This window comes from Aotus nancymaae, unplaced genomic scaffold (genome assembly GCF_030222135.1).
Source record: "Aotus nancymaae isolate 86718 unplaced genomic scaffold, 86718_ANA_hifiasm-v0.15.2.pri h1tg000115l, whole genome shotgun sequence".
Lineage (NCBI taxonomy): Eukaryota > Metazoa > Chordata > Mammalia > Primates > Aotidae > Aotus > Aotus nancymaae.
The window spans coordinates 9685329-9709781 of NW_026988530.1; the positions used below are offsets into that span (position 1 = coordinate 9685329).

The following is a 24453-nucleotide window of genomic DNA, read 5'->3' on the forward strand; positions in this document are numbered from 1 at the left end:
ATTGTCAGGTGCCCCATTTCACTGGTGAAGAGGCTTTTTACACTGGGTGATGATGACGATGATGATGGTTCACACATGTAGCATGTACTGCCTGCTGGGCCATTTAAGGCGTGGCTTATATACATGAATTCACTAAATCTTCACAACAACCCAAATGAAGAAAGAGGCACAGAGAATTAAGCTGCCCCAAATCACACAGCTAATAAGTGGGATTCACACCCTGCAATCTGACTCTGGAGTTGTGCTTCCAACCAGTACCCTATACTGCCTGATCAGTCTCTTTAGCTATTGTATAAGAGTTTTAGTATAGTACTTGCTAGTTCTCTCTCTCTCTCTCTCTCTCTCTCTCTCTCTCTCTCTCTCTGTAGAGAGATTGCTGTTTACTGTTAGAGATTGCTGTGTTTTACTATTATTTCCTCAAACCTATTTTTGGAAATATTGTTAAGCTGTGATAACTAGCCTTGAAGAAATACATAATATAGTGGAGAATATAATGAGCCTTCTGTGAGGGTACAGAAAAATTTGAATTCTTCTTTCCCTAGAATTGGACACTAATGTAATGTGACCAAAGTACACAGCATTGTGAATGGCCAGAGTTCCTGGTGGGCAGTTCATTTCTGGGCACAGCAGAATTGCTAACGAAATTAGGTCAAGGCAGAATAACAGGAGTGACGCCATTAGAGGCCAGATCTTAAGACGGAGTCTGAAAGTCAGAGGGCACAGGAGGGTAGCATTACCCCTGGAAGGCTCAACCCCTGTCTTCCCAGGACATTGACCTCAGAGAAGTTCTCATTAACCAACCACAACATCACATGGACCAAGCCAAGGCAAGATGATTGCCAATAGCGTTTTGAGAGCAATAATCAATATTCCTAAACAAATATTTAGCAAAACAATTTGGCTTATAGGTAGTCCAGACTCTAAGTCTCTAAGTAGAAATGAAACTAATTTTTGAGAACTGTGTTATGAAGTTCTGTTGCCATCAAAGGTATAAAACTTTGATCCACTTTTTATAGGTTGAGGGGCAGACAATGATGTAAGTAATGCTAACTATATTGCTCTACTTCATTGGAAAGATTAAACTTAAAACATATTCAATGAGTTGAGGCCTGTGCTTTGCACCTGGCTGTCTGCCTGCCTGCCCACTTCATGTCTATGTTCTACACTAATACCAGACCGATCTGTCCATCACATGGGACTGAAGTCCATTTGTGCATTAAACATATGTAAATGACGTATTGCCAGAAGAACACAGCAATCAAAACGCTTTCATATGTTATACAAGACCCTCCATAAACTGGCCTCTGTTTACCTCTCGTTTATGTGCCATCATTCTTATCCAGGAATATGGCATTCTCTGTGCTCCTCAGTCCCGCTGCACATGTGACTTCTCCCCTCCATGTCTTTGCTGGTGCCATCTCCTCTGCTTGAAATGCCCTCAGTTTTCTCTTTCGTTCATTCACTTCAGCCTTGCCAGCTAATTCCTGTGCATCCTTTAAGTCTTGGCTCATGTGCCATTTCCTCCAGGAAGTCTTTCATTTTCCTACTCACCAAACACCAGAGACCTATGTTCTTTGTCCCCATAAATGGCGTGCATATCTTTAGAATTGCATTATTGAACTGTATTATAGTTATTACTAATACCCTTTAAGAAAAGAACTGTTTTATTCCTCTTTAAGTTGTCACCACGAGCACATTGCCTGGTAAAAAATAAAAGCTTGGGCCAGCTGCGATGGCTAATGCCTGTAATCCCAGCACTATGGGAGGCTGAGGTGGGTGGATTATTTGAGGTCAGGAGTTCAAGAACAGCCTGACCAACATGGTGAAACCCTATCTCTACTAAAAATACAAAACTGAGCCAAACGTGGTGGCACATGCCTACAATCCCAGCTACTCGGGAGGCTGAGGCATTAGAATCACTTGAACCCTGGAGGTGGAGGTTGCAGTGAGCCAAGATTGCGTCACTGCCCTCCAGCCTGGGTGACAGAGCAAGACTCTGTCTTTAAAAAAAAAAAAGTGAAAGCTTGATAAATGTTTTCTGGATGAGTGAATAAGTAAATAAAGACACTAAAAACAAGATTTTGTTTAGGCAATTATTATAGACATATTGGATTTGCCATTTATCTCCTGAATTAACGATGCATAGCAGTGCCCAGAGAGGCCAAAGATCTTAAAGTGACAACTGATACTCAAGATTGGGCACCCCCAATGCCACTGAAAAGTATCACATTAATCAGTTGATGATTAAATTGCACTGGGGGTTATGCACACAAAATTCCTCATCTCTTATCAGCCTAACAATGCACTCTCTTCCAGGAAAGAGCAAAGTTGAATGATCTTAGATTGTAAAAGACCATATGTCTATACACTTAAGATTATAAACTTTGGGAGGGCAGGGACTGTGACTGTCTCACTCACTGCTGTATCCAGACTCATGCACAGAGAGACCCTCATTAAATACTCATGAGCTCATGAAAGAGTAAGACCTACTGTCCACATTAAAACCAGTATCAGGGGCTGGGCATGGTGGCTCACGCCTGTAATCCAAGCACTTTGGAGGCCAAGGCAGGTGGATCATCTCAGGTCAGGAGTTCAAGACCAGCCTGACCAACATTGTGAAACCCCGTCTTTATTAAAAAAAAAAAAAAAGAAAAAGAAAAAGAAAATAAAAAGCAATATCAGGAAGAGAGATTTGCCCAAAAGCCAAATTTAAGAGCAGTTAGTAAATTAATAAATTGTGCTTGCTTGGTTTAAATTTTTCTCATCAGTGTTTATCATTTATCCTGATGAATAAAGTAGTTAATGTAGGAAGTTAAGCTTGTATTTACAAGTTCTTGAGAGGCAGACCTGGCAGTCATGCTTTCATCTGCTAAAAACCTCAAAGACACAAGGCAAAACCCCTACTAAGTTAATCTTAAGAATAGAAGGCTGGTTGGGATCCAAGATGGCCAAATAGGAACAGCTCTGGAGTGCAGCTTCCAGCGAGAACGATGCGGAGGGTGAGTGATCACTGCATTTCTAAAGGAGTTTTTACTGCCACAGACCAGGAGATTCCTGGGCTGAAAAGCACCACGAGTTTGCAGCACAGCTGTTTCAGCTGGCACCATGGGTCTTTGCACAAAAACTCACACAGATCTGGGCAGCTGTTGCAACTGACACCTGGAATGCCTGGGAGACAGAACCGCCCAATCAACTGAAAAAAAGGGGGCTGAAACAGGGAGCCAGGTGATCTGGCTAAGTGGGTCCCACCCCAACAAAGGCCAGCAATCTCAAATGCTCTGGACTGAGAGTTTCACAGCAAGTGCAGCTGGACCCAAGATGGTCCATCTGGGTTGGGGGAAGGGCATCAGCCATTACCGAGACAATCTACCACTACCAAGGCAATCTGGCATTAGCAAGGCAATCCGCCTTTACTGAGGCAGTCCGCCATTACTAAGGCAGACTGCCATTACTGAGGCAGTTCTAACTGTACCTCTGTAAACAAAACCACAAGGAAGTTCAAACAGCAGCTAGGCAGAGCCCACGGCAGCTCAGCAACACCTCTGCTGGCAGACTGTAACTAGACTACCTCCTTGCTGGGCAGGGCATCTCTGAAAAAAGGCAGCAGCATGTCAGGAACTTATAAATAAAGCCTCACCTTCCCAGGACAGAGCACCTGGGAAAAAAGGTGGTTATGAGTTCCACTGCAGCAGACTTAAATGTACCTGCCCAGCAGCTCTGAACAGAACAACGGAGCTCTCAGCTCAGCACTTGAGTTCCTATAAGGGACAGACTGTCTCCTCTAGCAGCTCCCTGACCCCCATATACCCAAAGAGACAACATATAAAGAAGAGCTTAGGCTGACATCTGGCAGGTACCCTTCTGGGACAAAGATAACAGAAGAAGAAACTGGCAGCAACCCTTACTGTTCTGCAGCTGCCGCAGGTGATCCCCAGACAAGCAAGGTCTGGAGTGGACCTCCAGCAGTCATACAGCAGAGGTGCCTTACTGTTAGAAGGAAAACTAAAAAACAGAAATAAATAACTTCAACATCAACAAAAAGGACATCCACTCAGAGACCCCATCCAAAAGTCACCAACTACAAAGACCACAGGTAGATGAATCCAGGAACATGGGAAGAAACCAGCACAAAAAGGATGAAACACCAAAAACCAGAACGCCTCTCCTCCTCCAAGGGATTACAACTCCTCACCAGCAAGGGAACAAAGCAGGATGGACAATGAGTCTGATGAATTGACAGAAACAGGCTTCAGAAGGTGGGTAATAACTAACTTCTCTGAGCTAAAAGAACATGTTCTAACCCAATACAAAGAAACTAAGAACCTTGAGAAAAGGTTAGACGAAATGCTAACTAGAATAAACAGCTTAGAGAAGAACATAAACGACTTGATGGAGCTGAAAAATACAACACGAGAATTTCAAGAAGCATACACAAGTTTCAGTAGCTGAATTGATCAAGGAGAGGAAAGGATATCAGAGATTGAAGATCAACTCAACTCAATGAAATGAGAAGGCAAGAAAGAGAAAAAAGAATGAAAAGAAATTAACAGAGCCTCCAAGGAATATGGGATTATGTGAAAAGACGTAATTTACACTTGATTGGTGTACCGGAAGATGACAGGGAGAATGAATCCAAGCTGGAAGACACTCTTCAGGATATTATCCAGGAGAATTTCCCCAACCTAGCAAGACAGGCCAACATTCAAATACAGGAAATACAGAGAACACAATGATACTCCTCTAGAAGAGCAACCTCAAGACACATAATCATCACATTTACCAGGGTTGAAACCAGGGAAAAAGTGCTAAGGGAAGCCAGAGAGAAAAGTCGGGAAACCCACAAAGGGAAGCCCATCAGACTCACAGTGGATCTCTCAGCAGAAATCCTACAAGCTAGAAGAGAGTGGGGACCAATATCCAACATCCTTAAAGAAAAGAACTTTCAACCTAGAATTTCATATCCAGCCAAACTAAGCTTCATAAGTGAAGGAGAAATAAAATCCTTTATGGACAAGCAATTGCTGAGAGATTTCATCACTACCAGACCTACCCTACAAGAGCTCCTGAAGGAAGCACTAAACACAGAAAGGAAAAACCAGTACCAGCCACTGCAAAACAGAACCAAATGTTAAAGACCAATGACACAATGAAGAAATTACGCCAGACAAAGGGCAAAATAACCAACCAGTAACAGAATGGCAGGATAAAATTCACACATAATAAATTAACATTAAATGTAAATGGATTAAATGCCCCAATCAAAAGACACAGACTGGCAAATTGGATAAAAAGCCAAGAACAATTGGTGTGCCGTATTCAGGAAACCCATCTCACATGCAAAGACACACATAAACTCAAAATAAAGAGATGGAAGAAGACTTACCAAGCAAACGGAAAGCAAAAAAAAGCAGTGGCGATCCTAGTCTCTGATAAAATGGACTTTCAACCAACAAAAATCAAAAGAGACAGAGAAGGGCATTACATAATGATAAAAGAATCATTACAACAAGAAGACCTAACTATTCTAAATATGTATGCACCCAATACAGGAGCACCCAGATACATAAAGCAAGCCCTTAACAACCTACAAAGAGACTTAGACTCCTGCACAGTAATAGTGGGAGACTTTAACACTCCACTGTCAATATTAGACAAATCAATGAGACAGGAAATCAACAAGGATATCCAGGACTTGAATGCAGATCTGGACCAAACAAACATAATAGATGTTTACAGAACTCTCCACCCCAAATCCACAGAGTATACATTCTTCTCAGCACCACGTCACACTTACTCTAAAATCGACCACATAATTGGAAGTAAATCACTCCTCAGCAAATGCAAAAGCATGGAAATCATAACAAGCAGTCTCTCAGACTACAGTGCAATCAAATTAGAACTCAGGATTAAGAAACTGACTCAAAACCACACAATTTCATGGAAACTGAACAACTGGCTCCTGAATGTCGACTGGATAAACAATGAAATGAAGACAGAAATAAAATTGTTCTTCAAAACCAACGAGAATGAAGACACAACATATCAGAATCTCTGCAACACATTTAAAGCAGTGTCTAGAGGGAAATTCATAGCAATAAATGCCCACATGAGGAACAAGGAAAGATCTAAATTCGACACCCTATCATCAAAATTGAAAGAGCTGGAGGAGGAAGATCAAAAAAACTCAAAAGCTAGCAGAAGACAAGAAATAACTAAGATCATAGCAGAACTGAAGGAGATAGAAACCCTTCAAAAAAATCAACAAATCTAGGAGCTGGTTTTTTGAAAAGATCAACAAAATAGACCACTAGCCAGATAATAAAAAAGAAAAGAGAGAAGAATCAAATAGATGCAATAAAAAAAAGATAAAGGAGATATCACCACCAATTCCATAGAAACAAACTACCATCAGCAATTACTACAAACACCTCTATGCACACAAACCAGTAAATCTGGAAGAAATGGATAAATTCCTGGACACTTGCACCCTCCCAAGCCTAAACCAGGAAGAAGCTGAAACCCTGAATAGACCAATAACAAGGGCTGAAGTTGAGGCAGCAATTAATAGCCTACCAACCAAAAAAAGTCCAGGTTCAGATGGGTTTACAGCTGAATTCTACCAGATGTACAAAGAGGAGCTGGTACCATTCCTTCTGAAACTATTCCAAACAGTACAAATAAGGGAATCCTCACCAACTCATTTTATGAGACCAACATCATCTTGATACCAAAACTGGGCAGAGACTCAACTGAAAAAGAAGACTTCAGGTCAATATCCATGAACATAGATGCAAAAATCTTCAATACTGGCAAACCGAATGCAACAGCAAATCAAAAAGGTTATTCATCATGATCAAGTAGGCTTCATCCTGGGGATGCAAGGCTGGTTCAATATACACAAGTCTATTAACGTAATCCATCACATAAACAGAACCAAAGACAAAAACCACATGATCATCTCAATAGATGCAGAGAATGCCTTTGACAAAATTCAACAGCCATTTATGCTAAAAACCCTCAATAAACTAGGTATCGGTGGAATGTATCACAAAATAATAAAAGCTATTTATTACAAACCTACAGCCAATATCATACTGAACTGGCAAAAACTGGAAGCATTCCTTTTGAAATCTGGCACAAGAGAAGAATGCCCTCTCTCACCACTCCTATTCAATATAGTATTGGAAGTTCTAGCCAGAGCAATCAAGGAAGAAAAAGAAATAAAGGTATTCAGTTAGGAAAAGAGGAAGTCAAATTGTCTCTATTTGCAGACAACATGACTGTCTATTTAGAAGACTCCATTGTCTCAGCCCCAAATCTCCTTAAACTGACAAGCAACTTGAGCACAGTCTCAGGATACAAAATCAATGTGCAGAAATCACAAGCATTCCTATACACCAATAACAGACAGAGAGCCAAATCAAGAGCAAACTCCCATTCACAATTGCTACAAAGAGAATAAAATACCTAGGAATACAACCAACAAAAAATGTAAAGGACCTCTTCCAGGAGAACTATAAACTACTGTTCAAGGAAATAAGAGGACACAAACAGATGGAAAAACATTCCATGCTCATGGGTGGGAAGAATCAATATCATGAAAATGGCCATACTGCCCAAAGTAATTTGTAGATTCAATGCTCTCTCTATCAAGCTACCAGTGACCTTCACAGAACTGGAAAAAACCACTTCAAACTTCATATGGAGCCAAAAGAGAGCCCACATAGACAAAACAATCCTAAGCAAAAAGTACAATACTGGAGGCATCATGCTGCGTGACTTCAAACTATACTGCAAGGCCATAGTAATCAAAGCAGCATAGTGGTGGTATCAAAACAGAGACATAGACCAATGGAACAGAATAGAGGCCTCAGAAGCAACACACACCTACAATCATCTGATCTTTGACAAACCTGACAAAAACAAGCAATGGGGAAAGGATTCCCTGTTTAATAAGTGGTGTTGGGAAAACTGGCTAGCAACGTGCAGAAAGCAGAAAGTGGACCTCTTCCTGACACCTTACACTGAAATTAACTCCAGATGGATTAAAGATCTAATCATAAGACATAACACCATAAAAACCCAGAAGAAAACCTAGGTGAAACTGTTCGGGACATAGGCATAGGTAAGGATTTCATGGCTACAACACCAAAAGCAATGGCAACAAAAGCCAAAATAGACAAATGGGATCTAATTAAACTCCAGAGCTTCTGTACAGCAAAAGAAACAATCATTAGAGTGAACTGGCAACCAACAGAATGGGAAAAAATTTTTGCAGTCTACCCATCTGACAAAGGACTAAAATCCAGAATCTACAAAGAACTAAAACAGATTTACAAGAAGAAAACAAATGCAATCAAAAGTAGGCGAAGAACATGAACAGACTCTTTATAAAAGAAGACGTATATGAGCCCAACAAGCACATGAAAAAATGTTCATCATCACTGGTCATTAGAGAAATGCAAATCAAAACTACATTGAGATACTATCTCATGCCAGTTAGAATGCCAATCATTAAAAATGAGGAGACAACAGATGCTGGAGAGGATGTGGAGAAATAGGAACACTTTTACACTGTTGGTTGGAGTGTAAATTAGTTCAACCATTGTGAAAGACAGTGTGGCAATTCCTCAAGGATCTAGAAATAGAAATTCCATTTGACCCAGCAATCCCATTACTGGGTATATATCCCAAGGATTATAAATCATTCTGTTATAAAGACACATGCACACGTATGTTCATTGCGGCACTGTTTACAATAGCAGAGACCTGGAACCAACCCAAATGCCCATTGATGGTAGACTGGACAAGGAAAATGTGGCACATATACACCATGGAATACCATGCAGCCATGAAAAATGATGAGTTTGTGTCCTTTGTAGGGACATGGATGAATCTGGAAACTATCGTTCTCAGCAAACTGACACAAAAGCAGAAAATCAAACACCGCATGTTCTCACTCATAGGTGGGTGTTGAACAATGAGAACACATGGACACAGGGAGGGGAGCATCACACACTGGTGTCTGTTGAGGGGTACTAAGGGACAGCGGAGGGTAGGGAGGTTGGGGAGGGATAGCATGGGGAAAAATGTTAGGTGATGGGGGGATGGAAGCAGCAAACCACATTGCCATGTATGTACCTATGCAACAATCCTGCATGAACTGCACATGTACCCCAGAACCTAAAGTACAATAAAAAATATATATAAAAAATAAGAAATAAATAAAGGAAGAATAGAAGGCTAAATCATGGCTGGTGCATGGGTGTTGTACTGTTCTTATTTCACTATGGACAATTATTTTGTATTTTTTATTTATTGGTAACATGTATATTATGGTTTTTGTGTGAGATTTTCTTCAAGGGGTACAGTATGGATTTGACCTTGACTTTGAAACAATGATAATGCAGCTATATTTTCAGCGACATTTTAGGACCATCATTTTATTAAAATTCATCCTCTTTTCTTTTTAAAGGGTATACCTCAGTTACCATGTGCCAAAGCATTATACAACTATGAAGGCAAAGAGCCTGGAGACCTGAAATTCAGCAAAGGTGACATCATCATTTTGCGAAGACAAGTGGATGAAAATTGGTACCATGGGGAAGTCAATGGAATCCATGGCTTTTTCCCCACCAACTTTGTGCAGATTATTAAACCATTACCTCAGCCCCCACCTCAGTGCAAAGCACTTTATGACTTTGAAGTGAAAGACAAGGAAGCAGACAAAGATTGCCTTCCGTTCGCAAAGGTAAGGTCGGATGTGCTTGTCTTCTGGTTGCCAGCTCTACCTCTGTACCCAGATACATGGGAATATAGCTTGTGTTGCCTTTTGCAAAACAATACAATAGTTTTGTGTGAACTATTTCACTGTGCTTCTAAAAATGCCTAGAAGCAGTCTTTAAGTCACAAGGAAGGTAATTTTGCGCACAGATTTCTTATATGAAAGATTATTTTGGTCGATGCTCTATGTGGTGTCATTTTCATATTTAGAGTCTGAATTTATTTCTAAGCCACTTTAAAAAGTGTATGCACCACTCAGAGATTTTAAAGTACTGAATTATGAATAACAAAATGAAATGTCATTACTTTCTTATTTTATATGTAGATTTCTTTGCCTAAAAGCATACAAGAATATATCTACCAAATTGATAAAATGGTTTGGAGTTTTCAGAAGAATATTGTGATTTTTGTGAAGAAAGGCAGTAGGAGGTGCCTTTGAGTAAGTGTTTGGTTTATTTTCAGAAAACGAGAAGCATCTGAGAATCAATCTAAAACAGAAACTCAGGAGACTAGGGTAGGTAGCATTTGAGGTTGCAATTTGTAGATCTTAACAAAGTTAGCAGCCAGCTTCCTTGCATAGAGTTCATGGCTTTACAACAGATGGAAAGGATACCAGGTGGACTGGTAGCTACCATTTAATTCATGAAAACATTTAATTCATGAACTGAAGATATGTCATAGCATTTTTATTCATGTACTCTTTAAAACATGAGTCTCTTTATTGAAAAGGAAAATTAAATGATAAGCTTAATGGTACAGCTTAATGATCAGGTAGATTAATGATTTGCTGTTTCTTCAGGATGATGTTCTGACTGTGATCCGAAGAGTGGATGAAAACTGGGCTGAAGGAATGCTGGCAGACAAGATAGGAATATTTCCAATTTCATATGTTGAGGTAAATTAATCTGTGGAAACTTGTACTGTGTTAATATTCAGCTTACTAAATACATCTTAATTATGCAATTTGAGTACTGAGAAGTCCTTACAACAAAAAGCACCAGGAATGCCCTGTTACAGATCACTGGACAGATCAGGAAGAATGCCTACGTCCTATCCTACAATTATTGAAGACAGTGAGATACTTGAAACTCTTTACTTTTTCTCCCTGCTAAAAGCATTCCTATGTCTTGTTAAATGTCACTGTATGCTTACTGTCGGTCACCTACACTATTTCCTGTTTATTCCATTTGCTGGGTTTTGTGGGAGTAGAAAGTTGATAAAATTCTTAAGTAAGATGGAGATAAGTGTATTTGTTTATTTTTTACTTACTTTTTTTGTTACTTGCTGCATCAGCAGAACCAGAATAGTGATTCACAAAGTAGGGCTTCAGTAAACATTTGTTAAACAAGTCAGTGAATCTGCCTCCATCCCATCCCAGCAACTACTTAACCCTCTCTCCTTTTTTAAAGCAGCTTTGCTTGGAAAGCTTGTGGCCAAGCCTGACACAGTGAAGTCTTTTTAGGGAGTATGTGTAAAGTCACATAGTTTTATTATTATTATTATTTAATATATATATATTTTATTGCATTTTAGGTTCGGGGTACATGTAAAGAACATGCAGAATTGTTGCATAGGTACATACATGGCTTTATTTTAAATAATAATACCAGCTGAACATGAACAAAGGAGTTACAATTTATAGTAGGCTTTCATTACATCATGTATCATAAACTAAGTGTCCTTTGGGAATAAGAATTTCTTGCTGAAAATAAAACTGAAGGCATTTTCAAAGAATGAAGTGTGGCCCAGACAACCATTCAAGGTCAGTTGAAGCCATTGGAAGGCTCCTGGTAAGAAGTGAGGTCTTAGTACATATCTGTGTGATGGATACATAGGGGTTACCCAAGAGAATGGAAATGGTATATTTTATGGCAGGAGGAACATCCAGACAGGGAGACTAGCATGTGCAAAAGCCAAAAAGTAAGAGAGAGCACAAGATTGTTTGGGGAATTGAAAGTAATCCGGTTGTTTAAAATATCAAAGCACGTATCTTAACCATGTGAAAATGAAAAACCACTGTCACTTATTTTGCCATCTTTTTATCTGAGGCATTTGTTTTGGCATGATTTTGAAAACTAAAATGACAAATTGTATCATTGTAGCCAGCACTCAATTTCCTCCATAGACAGTGAGATTGCCAACGTTTTCATAAAAAATCAGTTTGACTACTGTATATCCATGGGAAAGTAATTCAGACCATGTATGAGTCTTGAATTTTATCCATACCCTTCAGATGTTCCTGTTTATTGAAATATTTTTTCCTCCTTTGAAAGCAAACAACAGAAAAAAAATAAATAACCCTTAACTCACAGGCAGTCCTTCCTGTACATTACATACACATTCTGTGGGTCATGGAAAACTACAAGTACTTCCAAGTCTTTGAACAGTTACACTGAAGAGCATGGGTAAGCACAGCATTAGTAATGAAAGCCTGTCTTTACTTGTTGGGTATTATCAATATTACATGCTGATACTTGGTTTGTGATGCATGAAAAGGGATTACTATATTTTTGTTATTGGGCAGGTATGGAATTGTGCAGATAGGCCTAAAAGATCCACCCATGGCAAGTCCAGAGTCACTTCAAGTCACTTGACTCATTAGGATTATTTACTCTGACTTAAGTTGGAAAGATAAACTTCTGCCCAAGTGGAAAGTACTTTCATTCTTCTGCTTCTTTTCTTTCAAATGAACATTTTCCTCACTTGAACCAGAATCTTGCCATTTGAGATGTGGTAAACAAATTGTCTATCTTTAAGAGCCTATGAACATTTCTTTGATGTCAAGCCATCAAGAATTGAACTTCCTGGTAGAGGGAGCAAAGTATCTAGGAATTAGTGGCACCTGGTTTAGCCCTTAGGGCAATAAAGTGGAGGCAGATTTCAGTGGTAACCTACTGAAATTCAAGTATTTCAATAAAGTAGATTGTCTTACAGGGCATTCTTAGCTGTGGTAAAGCAAACTATAGGAATAAAAAACTGGCTTTTTCTTGAGTAATGATCTGTCTCTAGCTCTGTAAACCTATTCATATTTGCTCCACTTCAAGGGGCCAAACAATCCCAGTATAAAAACAGGCTGCATCACAAAAATTCACTGGTAAATAATTCCCTTATATCTTATAAATAGACATTTAAGTCTCCATCGGTGTTAGGTGTTTTGCTCTTTTTGTACAGTGCTGCCAAAAACTGTTATCCCTCAGAAATTTTGAGAAGATTGAACGAGATGATGTATCTCCAAGGGTCTGACACTACGACGTCTTATGCAAGGTGGTTTGGAGCTCAGATTAGACCATCACCCAGAGTATACCAGAGCCTGGTAATAATCAAATAAAAGACCTTAATTACCATATGTAGTGACAGAAGCTGGAACTCCCCTTGACTTCTGCTGGCTGACTTAGGTAATGGAAATGCCCAAGGAACTTGCCTGTGGCAGAAAGTCTGCACAGGATGGGCCTTGAGGTAGGATTGTGGACCTGGAGTAGAATCTCTGGGTCACAGGTTCAAATGTGGAGCTGTGGAATTAGGAGGGCAGGTAAACTGAAAGGAGCTGAGCACTGGAGGGAGATAAAGAGAGAACTGAGGTGGTGAGAAATGCTACCGGAATAGTTTATCCTCCCTTTCTGTCCTCAACTATCCTTTTCTTCCTCAGCATCCTGTGACTATGGAGTGTGATCTCTACATGCACTTGAGTAAGGTGGTAAAATAGTGATGGTGGTATAGTGACCTGCAAACAAATCTCGTTTTAATAATGCAGAACACTTTGCTTATTAAAGTAGAACACAAAATTCTTCAAGGCTTGAATGGAGGAGAGTCTGATTGGGAGACTGAGTAGGGGAAAGAATGGCTATATAAATGGCCCTGAATTCAGTGCCTTGGAGTCCTTGTTGAGCTCTTAAGATAAGGGTAAAGGTTCTCTTGCTTTGATCATATTCACCCTTCCCCTCTGGAGATTCCTTTCAGACCTCTCTTTGGTCAAGCCTTAGAGGTTATGGGTTCTATTCAATTTAGACAGGTCGTTTCTTCACTTGTGTAAGCTGGAAAATAGTAAAGATTAAAAGCAGTCCTTGAAGACACCATGCCAGGATATGTATAAAAGAGTGTATTTTTTTAAGGACTGAATACAGTTTAAAAAAATAAATTTGTTATCTGCTTCTTTCTTTGTTTAGAAACACTAGTTTTCTATAAAATAGAAGGAAAGATTTTAACCCCATTAATTTGGAGCTGACTCATTCATTCAAGTTTGGATGACATGATTCTTAGCAAGCAAAAAATTTGAATGAAATAAGTGCTGAATATGGAATTTTGGATGCTTTCCAAGCATAATTGTGTATTGTAGGCTTACAGTGAACTATAAATTTTTATTAAGTTTCTCATTTTATTTTGATTCCTGGTCAGTTGTTTGAAATATCACACACTCAGTTTTTCAACACCAAAAAAGTTATTTAGCAACTTGCTCCGCTGCTACAGATGATAAAAGGTAATATACAGAAGGCCTGAAGTTGGAATGGCTTCATAGACAGCTGTTCTTACCAAGTAGTTACTGCCAGAAAGAAGGGCTGCATTTCTCATTTCTTTAGATCTCATGTCAGCTGTCACCTCTTCTGACAGACTTTCCCTCACCTCATCTAAATGAGTCACTGCTCTTCATTTGCTTTACCTCAAATACATAGTGGTGCCATAGTGGGAGAAAGTTTGGACTCTGGAGCCAGATGGCCAGGATTCCAGTCTTGGCTCTACCACTAATTATCTGAGTGACTTTGGGCCTGGCTCTTCATTTGTAAAATAATAAGTTCCAGTGATACTTAAGAATAGTACCTGGCACCAGTAAGAGCAGTGTCAGTGATGGCCGTGATCATTATCACCATTGTTATTATTAACCCTAGAAATTATTAGCACTTTTTTCTCTGTATTTCCAGTTATTTGTTGATGTGGCTACTAGCTGTCCCCTCGCCCTCCATTTCCCCATTTGAATTCAAACTCCCAAGGGCCAGTTCCCCAGGATCCTTGCACAGCCCATAGTAGGCTTTCAATAAATATTGGTTAAAGGAATGAACAACCTATGAATTTTTATAATGAAAGGTCCTAAACGCAAAACAAACCTAGATTTTGCTGACTTTTACATTTTTCAGCTGATACTCCCATCATTCATTGCCTATGCATATATTTTATCATTGGTTTATCTTAGGTGTTACATCAGGACATTATATTCTTCAGAGCCAGCTGTTCTGTGTGACCTTAGTGCAAGCTTTTTTCCTTTTTTAAAAAAAAACTAGGCTATTTGGTTGTACCTAGTTTAGAATTTTCCCAAATTAAAATAATGGTAGTGATACTCTATGGATTAGATCTTGTAATCTCTACTGGTTATTTATTTCTTAAATACAGTTGTCCCTCAGTATCCACAGGGGTTTGTTTCAGGATTCTTCATGGTTTCTAAATCTGTGGTTGCTCAATCCCTTACATAAAATGGTGTACTGCAGTCGGTCCTCCATTCCTCGGATGTGGGGCCCGAAGATTCATGTGGAGAGCTAGCTGTGTAGAGAAGACCGCCCCCTGGGGGTAGGGTAGGTCAAAGGATATAAAAATTTTAGTTATGTAGGAGGAGTAAGTTCAAGAGGTCCATAGGGTGACTATAGTTAATAATATACAAAAAAATTAGCTGGGCATGGTGGCGCATGCCTGTAGTCCCAGTTACTCAGGAGGATGAGGCAGAAGAATTGGATTGAACCTGGGAGGCAGAGACTGCAGTGAGCTGAGATCACACTACTACACTATAGCCTGGGCAACAGTGCCAGATTCCATTTCAAAACAACAAAAACAAAAACAAAAAAAACTCCCTGATTCTTTCTAAGATGAATTTTCTCTAGTTTGCAATGACTCCTTTGGCTTACTTTGAGCTAAGGTAGGATAGCCTTATTGTCAAGGATCCTTATTTTTAAAATAAGTTTATTGACATAAGTTACATACAATAAACTACACATATTTAAAGGGTACAGTTTGGAGTGATTAGTTGTATTCAACTTCTAGAATCAACCCATAGACAAATCATGGGGGACATTCCTCTGGCTACGGAATAGAATGTGTTGTCAGCTTTAACAATGGAAAATCAAACATGTAGGGCTCAGGGAGCACAAGTGGCCTTAAAGGTGGGGGTGCTAGCGTCCTCTTCTAGGGAGTGAGAAAACTGGAAGATAATGTCTGTGTTCCAAAGAATAAGAAGTGGAAGTTTAGATACATAGTTTGAAGTTGCCAAGGTGACTGGAGGAGCTAAGAATAACAATGCTAACTTTATTTTTTAACTAAAAGCCTTTCCTCTTGAGAATAATGATAGCGGAAGGGTGCAATAATATCTTTCAATCTAATAATCAAAGAGTTGATTGAACTATATAAAAAGATAGTGTCATTTATACTTTTGGATATATTTTTTTCCTTTAGATGTATTCTTTTCCTTTAAAATTAAAAAGTTAAATCATAGTTCATAAAAGAAATGTGGGGAGATTGTGGGGAAGTTGGGAAGAGGGAATTACTGTGTTGTTTAGCATCCAGATTTCCCCTTCAAACCTGAAGTAAATACATTTTTGTAAGTGAAATTTAAGGACATTGCTGAAAAGTAAGTAAGGAAGAATTACTCTGTGGCTTAGCATCATACTTTCATCCTTAATTCTGACTGACTGAATATATTGGATCTGCCTTTTTCTTTTAAGCACTGTATGTCCTATGGTGTAGGTTTTTATATCTTCTGAATGCTCTCTGCTTGATATAAGTAATTATTGCTTTTCTTTCTGCCACAATGATAGGAGGAAAAATGAACACTGGCTCCTGAAGTTCTAAAGGCAAAGGCAAGTCTCTGAGCTCCAGGAACAGCTGCTTAATAAATATGGCTAGAGACTCAATCTAAAAAGGAGTTGTTTAGATTAGGTAAAGAACTTTATTTAGGATAGTGTATGCTCTATCTATTATTCAGAGGCCTCTTTCTAATTTAAGAGTTTCTTTTTGTTTTCCATCAGGACAACATTGAGAGAGCTGAGATTGTAAAGATGAGTTAATGTTTATGGAGTTCTCACTGCATGAATGGACAGCTTCCAGTACTCCAGGTAGTTTCATAGAATGTAAAAATGCAGATTTCCTGCATAGCCTTAATCAGAGGCCTAGGCTAATCACCAAATGGTATCTAAGGTCCACAATGACTCCCTAAAGAATTGCCAAATTCTTTAACAAGGCCGTATTTTCCTACGTGTACCCAGGGCCCTAGCTAAGTTTACTGATCACTCCTGGAAAACATACTCTGTAATTGCTGTCTTTACAGCTCATCAAGGATATTTCTTTGTCTGTATAGAAAGCTCACCTTCAAGGTCCAAATAAATACTGTCATTTCTCACTGAGCCTTTCTTTTCTAATTTTTATATGCAACTAAACAAATTCTGTGAAACAACCAAAAACGTCCCCTCTCCTGGCTTTGAACTTCCACAGTACCCCATTTGCACCATTCTTACTTGGCTGGCACATGCTAATAGTGTAGTTAGGTTTGCTGATGATTTATTATTTTCCTGTGTTTCTTGAGAGCCATATCTTATGTAAAGAATATTTTTAATGATTTTATTTCTACAATATAATTATATTCCAGAAAGTCTGGAAAGGAAATGAATAATCCTAAGTCTCGTCACGTATAATTTTGGTAAATATCCTTTCATTCTTTTTCCTTATGCTTTAATGATATTACACATGATTTTGCCTCTCTCCATGTAATTGTAGTACTACTGAACATCAGTTTTTATGACTATCTAATAAACACTGTAGTAGCTAACCCATAATTTAATTATTTTTACCATTTTGTAGAGAAATGTCTTGTTCAGGGGACACAGAGCCAAGGATTGAGAAGGGAATTGTGGTCTCCACCCAGCAGTTCATTGCTTCCCTAGACTTCTGCCCTGCCCTAATCTCAGAGCACGTTCAATAACTAGCATTACTAATAGTGGGTTAGAACCATTGTTATTATCTAGTTTTGCTTAAAAAGTGTATAGGGCATTTTAATATTTCATAATTAATTATGAAATATTTCATGTTCTAATACCTAAAAGGTTAATTTTCAGAAATGAGTCACTACTCAACAATTTTAAATATCTGAGGTTGCCTTTTTTACAAGAAAAATCAAAAACTAATCAAAATCATATTTTAATGTCTTTTCAACTTTTAATTTTTTTATTATTTAAATATTTTATTACTGTTATAGACGCTCTAAATTTTTCTGGTAACTAAAGCTTTAATAAGCAAAATAGGTTTGTTTTAATTCATCAAGTGTTATGTCTTATATTGTGTAAAATAGGCTGAATGAATATTCTGTACTGGTCCAGCATGTGCGTGCATGTGTGGCATAGAAATGGCTTGAACAGAAGCATCTATATTACATCAATGGGAACAGGCTTCTCTAGAGTGAAATGGAATGTTTTCGGAAGGTTTTTTTCCTAAGTGTTATAAAACAACATTGCTTTTTATGACAAAGTTTAGTGGTAATGTGCCTGTTAGGCTTTACATATTTGTAGGGCAAAAATTTCTTTATATGTTGAGAAGAAGGAAGATCTCAAACAAACGTGCAAAGTCATGATGGTCAGTATCCTTGGTACAGTATTCTCTTTCTGTGCCAGATTCCTTCTTGGTGATCACCACCCTCCTCCCTGCCCCCCATACACATCCACACATGCTTTAAGTATCCAGGGCAGGGAAAATACATGTTCACTGATTTATTAACTGATTACACATCACTGTGGAATTTCTGTCAGTGTGTCATTTCACATTGACAAATTTTTACTTAGAATTAATGACAATTCCATGTTCATAACCTCCTGAGATACATGTATATTTCTTTTATAGTATCCCTACATCTGGTAATCAGGTTGTGGAGAATAAAATTTGTCATTGGAATGATGCTTTTGACTAACAGACTTTTCTGATTTATGGTGTGCATTCAGTGAACAAATGCGAAATAGAACAAAACATATGTATAAAACTTCACATATTGTCAGATCCAGTAAACACAGTGAAGTGAACTGAGACCAATTTAAAAATTATCCATAGGTCTCTGTCCGTAGCCCCATGATTAGGCTGTACATCTGTTGCTCCGGAAGCAATAGGTATTTATACCTCTTTAGCCTTAGTTTTCAGGGTTGAATTTTAAATTTGTAGGCACATTCCCTGTTCACAGTTGGGAAGTGTTTCTCTTCATTTGCAGTTGCTGTCTTCTCCACCCAGGCCTTTAATCCTCCAGGAACTTGGTCACATCTTCTATATCTTTACTGTTTCATGTGTCAGTTATTCCCTTTCCCCTGGCTATCCTGTAATATAGGAAAATGATCAGCTTTTTACTCTCCCCAAAAACCTATTCCTTGACTGCATTCCCCTCAAATTATGATTCTACCTCTTTTCTTCTGCTAAAGTTCTCAGGAGAGTGGCTTATCCCTGCTCACCGTCTCTGCTTTCTTTTTATTTATTTATTTATGTATTTATTTATTTTACTTGAGGTGCATACTATATCTGGCATTTCTCCCCATGGTATCCGTTCCCACCCACCCCCACCCCCCACTGTCTCTCCCTACCCCCTCCCAACTGCCCCTAGTGTGTGATGCTCCTCTCCCTGAGTCCACGTGTTCTCATTGTTCAACACCCACCTATGAGTGAGAACATATGGTGTTTGGCTTTCTGTTCTTGTGTCAGTTTGCTGAGAATAATGGTTTCCAGATTAGCCTTTGTCCCTTCTGGTCTCTGAACCTTTTCTCCAGTTTGCTACTAACTGCTTTTTCTTAGCTCTTGTTTTTGTCATTTTGTCCTCTTAATAACATCTACCACTATTCTGTTTCAAAAATACATTTTTTATTGCAGATTCAGGGGGCACATGTACAGGTTTGCTGCAGTGGTATTACATACATATTGGTGAAGTTGGGCTTTTAATGTACCCATCACTCACGTGGTGAACATCGTACCCAATAAGTAAATTTTCAACCATCACCCCACACCCCCGCTCATCTTCCCACTTTTGGAGTTCTCAATGTCTATTATTTCCATCTTTATGTCCACTTCTAAGTGGTAAAGTGCAGCATTTGATTTTCTGAGTGATTTTACTTAGGATAATGACCTAAAGCTCCATCCATGTTGCTGCAAAAGAAATTCTTTCTTTCTTTTTTATGTCTGGATGATATCCTATGATGCATATATACCACATTTTCTTTATCCAATAGACCATTGTTGGACACTGAATTTGACTTCATGACTTTGCTATTCTGAATAGTACTGCAATAAACATACAAGTAAAGGTGTCTTTTTAATAAAATGATTTCTTTTCCTTTGAGTATATACCCAGTAGGGGGATTGCTGGGTTGAGTACACTATTCTTAATCTCCCTGAAACTCTATGCCTTTTTCATTTCTGGGTCCTTGGTTGGCCTGGGAAACTTTGCAAGGTCTTCTTTCTTGTAGATTCTGAGATTCTGAGGGCCTTTTGCTTTTCTTGTTACACCTGCTGTTTTCTTCTCTGTTATTTCTTCCCTAATGAGAGATCAACTACTATGATCCCCATGACTTTTATGAGTGTTTTTTTAAAATTAGTTAAGATGTAAACTCAGGAGGTTTTACATAAGCCTAATTTCTAGCTTTCCTTTAAAAAAAAAAAAAATCAGCTGACCCTGCCAAACAGTTGCCCCTTGAGAGAGAGCAGACACTCCCCAGTTGACCATAGTTGACTAGAGTATGCCTGCCATTCCCTGTTGTTCTCTGTCTGGCCTTCTTTATTCATGGACCTCACCTGTACGAGCTTTGCAGACACCCAAATTTGAGCCTCCTACCCTTAATCCATTGTGCTGTTTCCTAGGTCCTCTTTTCTCATGAATCAGAGAAGGCGGCGTGTCTCTGTTTCCTCTTTTCTCCCATTTAATACATGCCTGGCTTTTGATAGTCACTCAAAAAACATTTGGATGAGTAAAAGGCTCCATTAGGTTTGATTCCAGTCACTGAATACTTGAGGACCCTGTTCCCAATAGGCAACACAGAGGTCTCTGCCTATTGAACATTTTGAATGAGATATTTTTTGTATCGGGTTGAGAAAAGGTATTTGTAATTCACCTAGGCATAAAACTTTACAGATCATTAAGTCCTGCTTCATGTTACATATGAGAAATGGGAGGCATACCCAAGATCAGGTGACTTGCCCAAGGCAACAAAGCAAGTTAATAGCAAGCTTGGACTCTGAATAGTATGAATACCTCGTGTTCATATAGCGCTTTACATGTTACAGAGCACTTAACCCATGCACATTTCTACCTGGGGTATGTAGAGGTGATGTTACCTTCCCATTTTATACTGCTGGGGAAACCAAAACCATGGAATTTATATGGTCCACCCAAGGTTACTGAACCAGTGAGGACAAAGACCTAACTCTAACCTAAACCTTTCGGCTTGAAGTTTAGGGCTTTTCCTGTGGTTTTCTCTGACAGTCCCTTTTTCAGCTACCTAAGCTAAAATTCTTTATAGGCCTCTAATGACATGTACCTTCTCTTTGCACCTTACATTTCAAAATCAGAAACCTGAACAAGAAAATTCTAGTTTATTTTGTTTGTAACAGCTCAGGCCAACAGAGGTGAAGATAATGAAACTGAGTGAGGAGCTAAGTAGCTGATGTTTCACATTCCTCACCTAGTGCAGCCAGGCAGTTACTGTGAAAATCCTTTTCCCTTGGCAGGAAGTAGCAAGGCTTGAATGAGGAGTCAATGGTTCTCCCTGTGCTATGGCGTAAATGAGTAACCCTTGTACTTGCTACCAGTGCACTGCTTCAGGACCCAGGAGGCTTCAGAAATGTGGGCCATGGGGGTCAGGGGAGTCATTTCAGTCTTCTTTTCTCTCTTCAACAAATTCTTTGTGCTTAATGAGCCTTGGGAGCTCAGCCACCCTGTGGTGCAGCTTCTTTCCCTGCAGGAGCTGCGGAGAGTCCAGAGCTGTGCCATCCAACATACATGTTGGGGTTGAGCAACTTGCAGTGAGACTTGTCCAAACTCAGTGGGATGGAAGCACTCTGTACCCACTGGGTTCAAAGACATAGTACAAAAAAAAAGAACGTATCCATCTCAGCACTTTTCTATATGCATTACATGTTGAAGTGATTATAGTGTAGATATATTGGACTAAATGAAATATATTAGTAAAATGAGTTTTACCTATTTCTGTTTGTCTTTTAAAATGTGGCTACCAGAAAATCTAAATTCCAAGTGTGACTCATATTATATTTCAGTTGCATAGTGTTGGGCTAGAGGCAGCACTTCCTTCCCTTGAGAGTGCTAAGAGACAAACATTTCTATTCATTCAACAAATATTTACAGAGACCTAAATGGAGCTGTTACCTGAGAGAGGCTTTCATATCCATTTTAAAAGACTCTTGTGTAATCCCTTCAGTCTCTTAGTTATTCCTCATCGGTGGGCAAGTCTTGTATTATAAATGAAGACTGAACTTGCTTTTATATTTGGGTCATCCAAAAACAAAAACCTTGTTACCTAAATTGCAGGGAGGAATAGGAGGCAAATGGGAATACCAGTTTCTCATTGCCATTATGAAGCATTTTGCGAAGGACTATAATATGAGGCAAAATATTTTCATGTCTACTAAGAGGATGTAAATGGGCATGAATTTCCATTCCATAGCATTTCATTCATTCATTTATTTTCCTCAAAGTGACTGACTTATCTGGAGAAGGAACACTGGACTTAGTGATGCAGTAGATTGTTGAAGTGCTACATTTAAAACACGGCATTTCAAACCAGTGAGGAAAAGATGGACTGTTACTGAAATGATGATAGGACAACTGCTGAGTCATGTGGAGAAACAGAGTGCTAAGTGCTCTCCCTACCTTATTCTTTGTGCAAAACCAGATGGGCATATGGTTCACAGGCTGAAATGTAAAAAGGAGGACAAAAAGAAGAAAACATTTAAAAAACTAAGAAGAAATGTAGGTTTCTTATTTAAAACAATTGTGGAATAAGAAGATTTTAAAGCATGATGTTAAATCAAGATGCAGTAGTGGAAAAAAACTGATAAATTTGACACATAAAATAAAAACTTTTCTATAACAAACCTATGAAGTTAAAAAACAAATTAGAACATTATTTTTAATATACATAAATATATACACACATATATACATATAAGTTAAAGAACACTTTACATAATATAGAAAGAGTACTTATGGCCAGGTGCAGTGGCTCACACCTGTAATCCCAGCACTTTAGGAAGCTGAGGTGGGCAGATCACCTGAGGTCAGGAGTTCAACACCAGCCTGGCCAATATGGTGAAACCCCATCTCTACTAAAAAAATACAAAAATTAGCCAGGCTGTGGTGATGTGCGCCTATAATCCCAGCTGCTCAGGAGGCTGAGACAAGAGAATCACTTGAACCCAGGAGGAAGAGGTTGCATTGAGCTGAGATTGTGCCACTGCACTCCAGCCTAGATGACCAAGGGAGACCCTGTCTCAAAAAAAAAAAAAAAAAGTATTTCTATCAGTCCATAAGAAAAATACCAATAACCCAATAGAAATATGGATGGAGTATTGAAACAAGTAAATCCTAAAAGAAGAAAATAGATGCTTAATCTCATCAATAAATACAAATACAAATTAAAACAGTATAATACTCCTTGATAATACTGTTAACAACTTGGGGAAGTAGGGACTTCTGTACCCTTTTTAGAGATGATAAAGATTGATACCTTTTTAGAATGCCATTTAGCAATATTCGTCAAAAAATATTTTTTTTTTTTTTTTTTTTTTTTTTTTTTTTTTTTTTTTGAGACGGAGTTTCGCTCGTTACCCAGGCTGGAGTGCAATGGCGCGATCTCGGCTCACCGCAATCTCCGCCTCCTGGGTTCAGGCAATTCTCCTGCCTCAGCCTCCTGAGTAGCTGAGATTACAGGCACGCGCCACCATGCCCAGCTAATTTTTTGTATTAGTAGAGACGGGGTTTCACCATGTTGACCAGGATGGTCTCGATCTCTTGACCTCGTGATCCACCCGCCTCGGCCTCCCAAAGTGCTGGGATTACAGGCTTGAGCCACCGCGCCCGGCCAAAAAATATTTTTAAACTTACACTTCGATCTAATAAATTCCACTTTAGGAGTTTACTTATGGGTATATAGGCTTGTACAAGCATGCCAAGACGTAGTAAATGGCAACATCTCTATAAAATGGAATACCATTTTAATCAAGCTATCCCTATTGATATGCAAAGATGTTCATGAAATATTGTTTCATGAGAGAACAGAATGGATGGCTTGGTTTTATTTGTGTTAAAAATCAATAAAGTAGATACATATATAACAACATCTACATAGAAAATAAATGGAAGGATATGTTTTAAATTGTTCAATGAAAATCCATCTGGGAAGTGCATTGGGGAGCGACAGATGTGGGGAACTGTCTGAGGCCTTTTACTTTTTACTTCATGATGTTCTATACCAGGGGTGTGCAATCTTTTGGCTTCCCTGGGCCACATTGGAAGAAGAAGAATTGTCCTGGCCACACATAAAATACACTGACGATAGCTAATGAGCTTAAAAAAAAGAAAACTCAAAAAAATCTCATAATGTTTTAAGAAACTTTACAAATTTGTGTTGGGCTACATGTAGAGGACCATGGGTTGGACAAGCT

The 24453-nt window shown here is 38.8% G+C and overlaps 1 protein-coding gene across 2 annotated transcripts in view; it reads left to right on the forward strand.

Annotated features, from left to right (window-relative positions):
• SH3RF1 (SH3 domain containing ring finger 1) overlaps positions 1 to 24453 on the forward strand; it is a 194935-nt gene that overhangs the window by 116349 nt on the left and 54133 nt on the right. For both annotated transcript variants that reach the window (XM_021674007.2, XM_021674006.2), the window contains exons 3-4: positions 9476 to 9751; positions 10583 to 10678. In XM_021674007.2, the coding sequence (XP_021529682.2) occupies positions 9476 to 9751; positions 10583 to 10678 (372 nt within the window). The remainder of the gene's footprint in view (positions 1 to 9475; positions 9752 to 10582; positions 10679 to 24453) is intronic.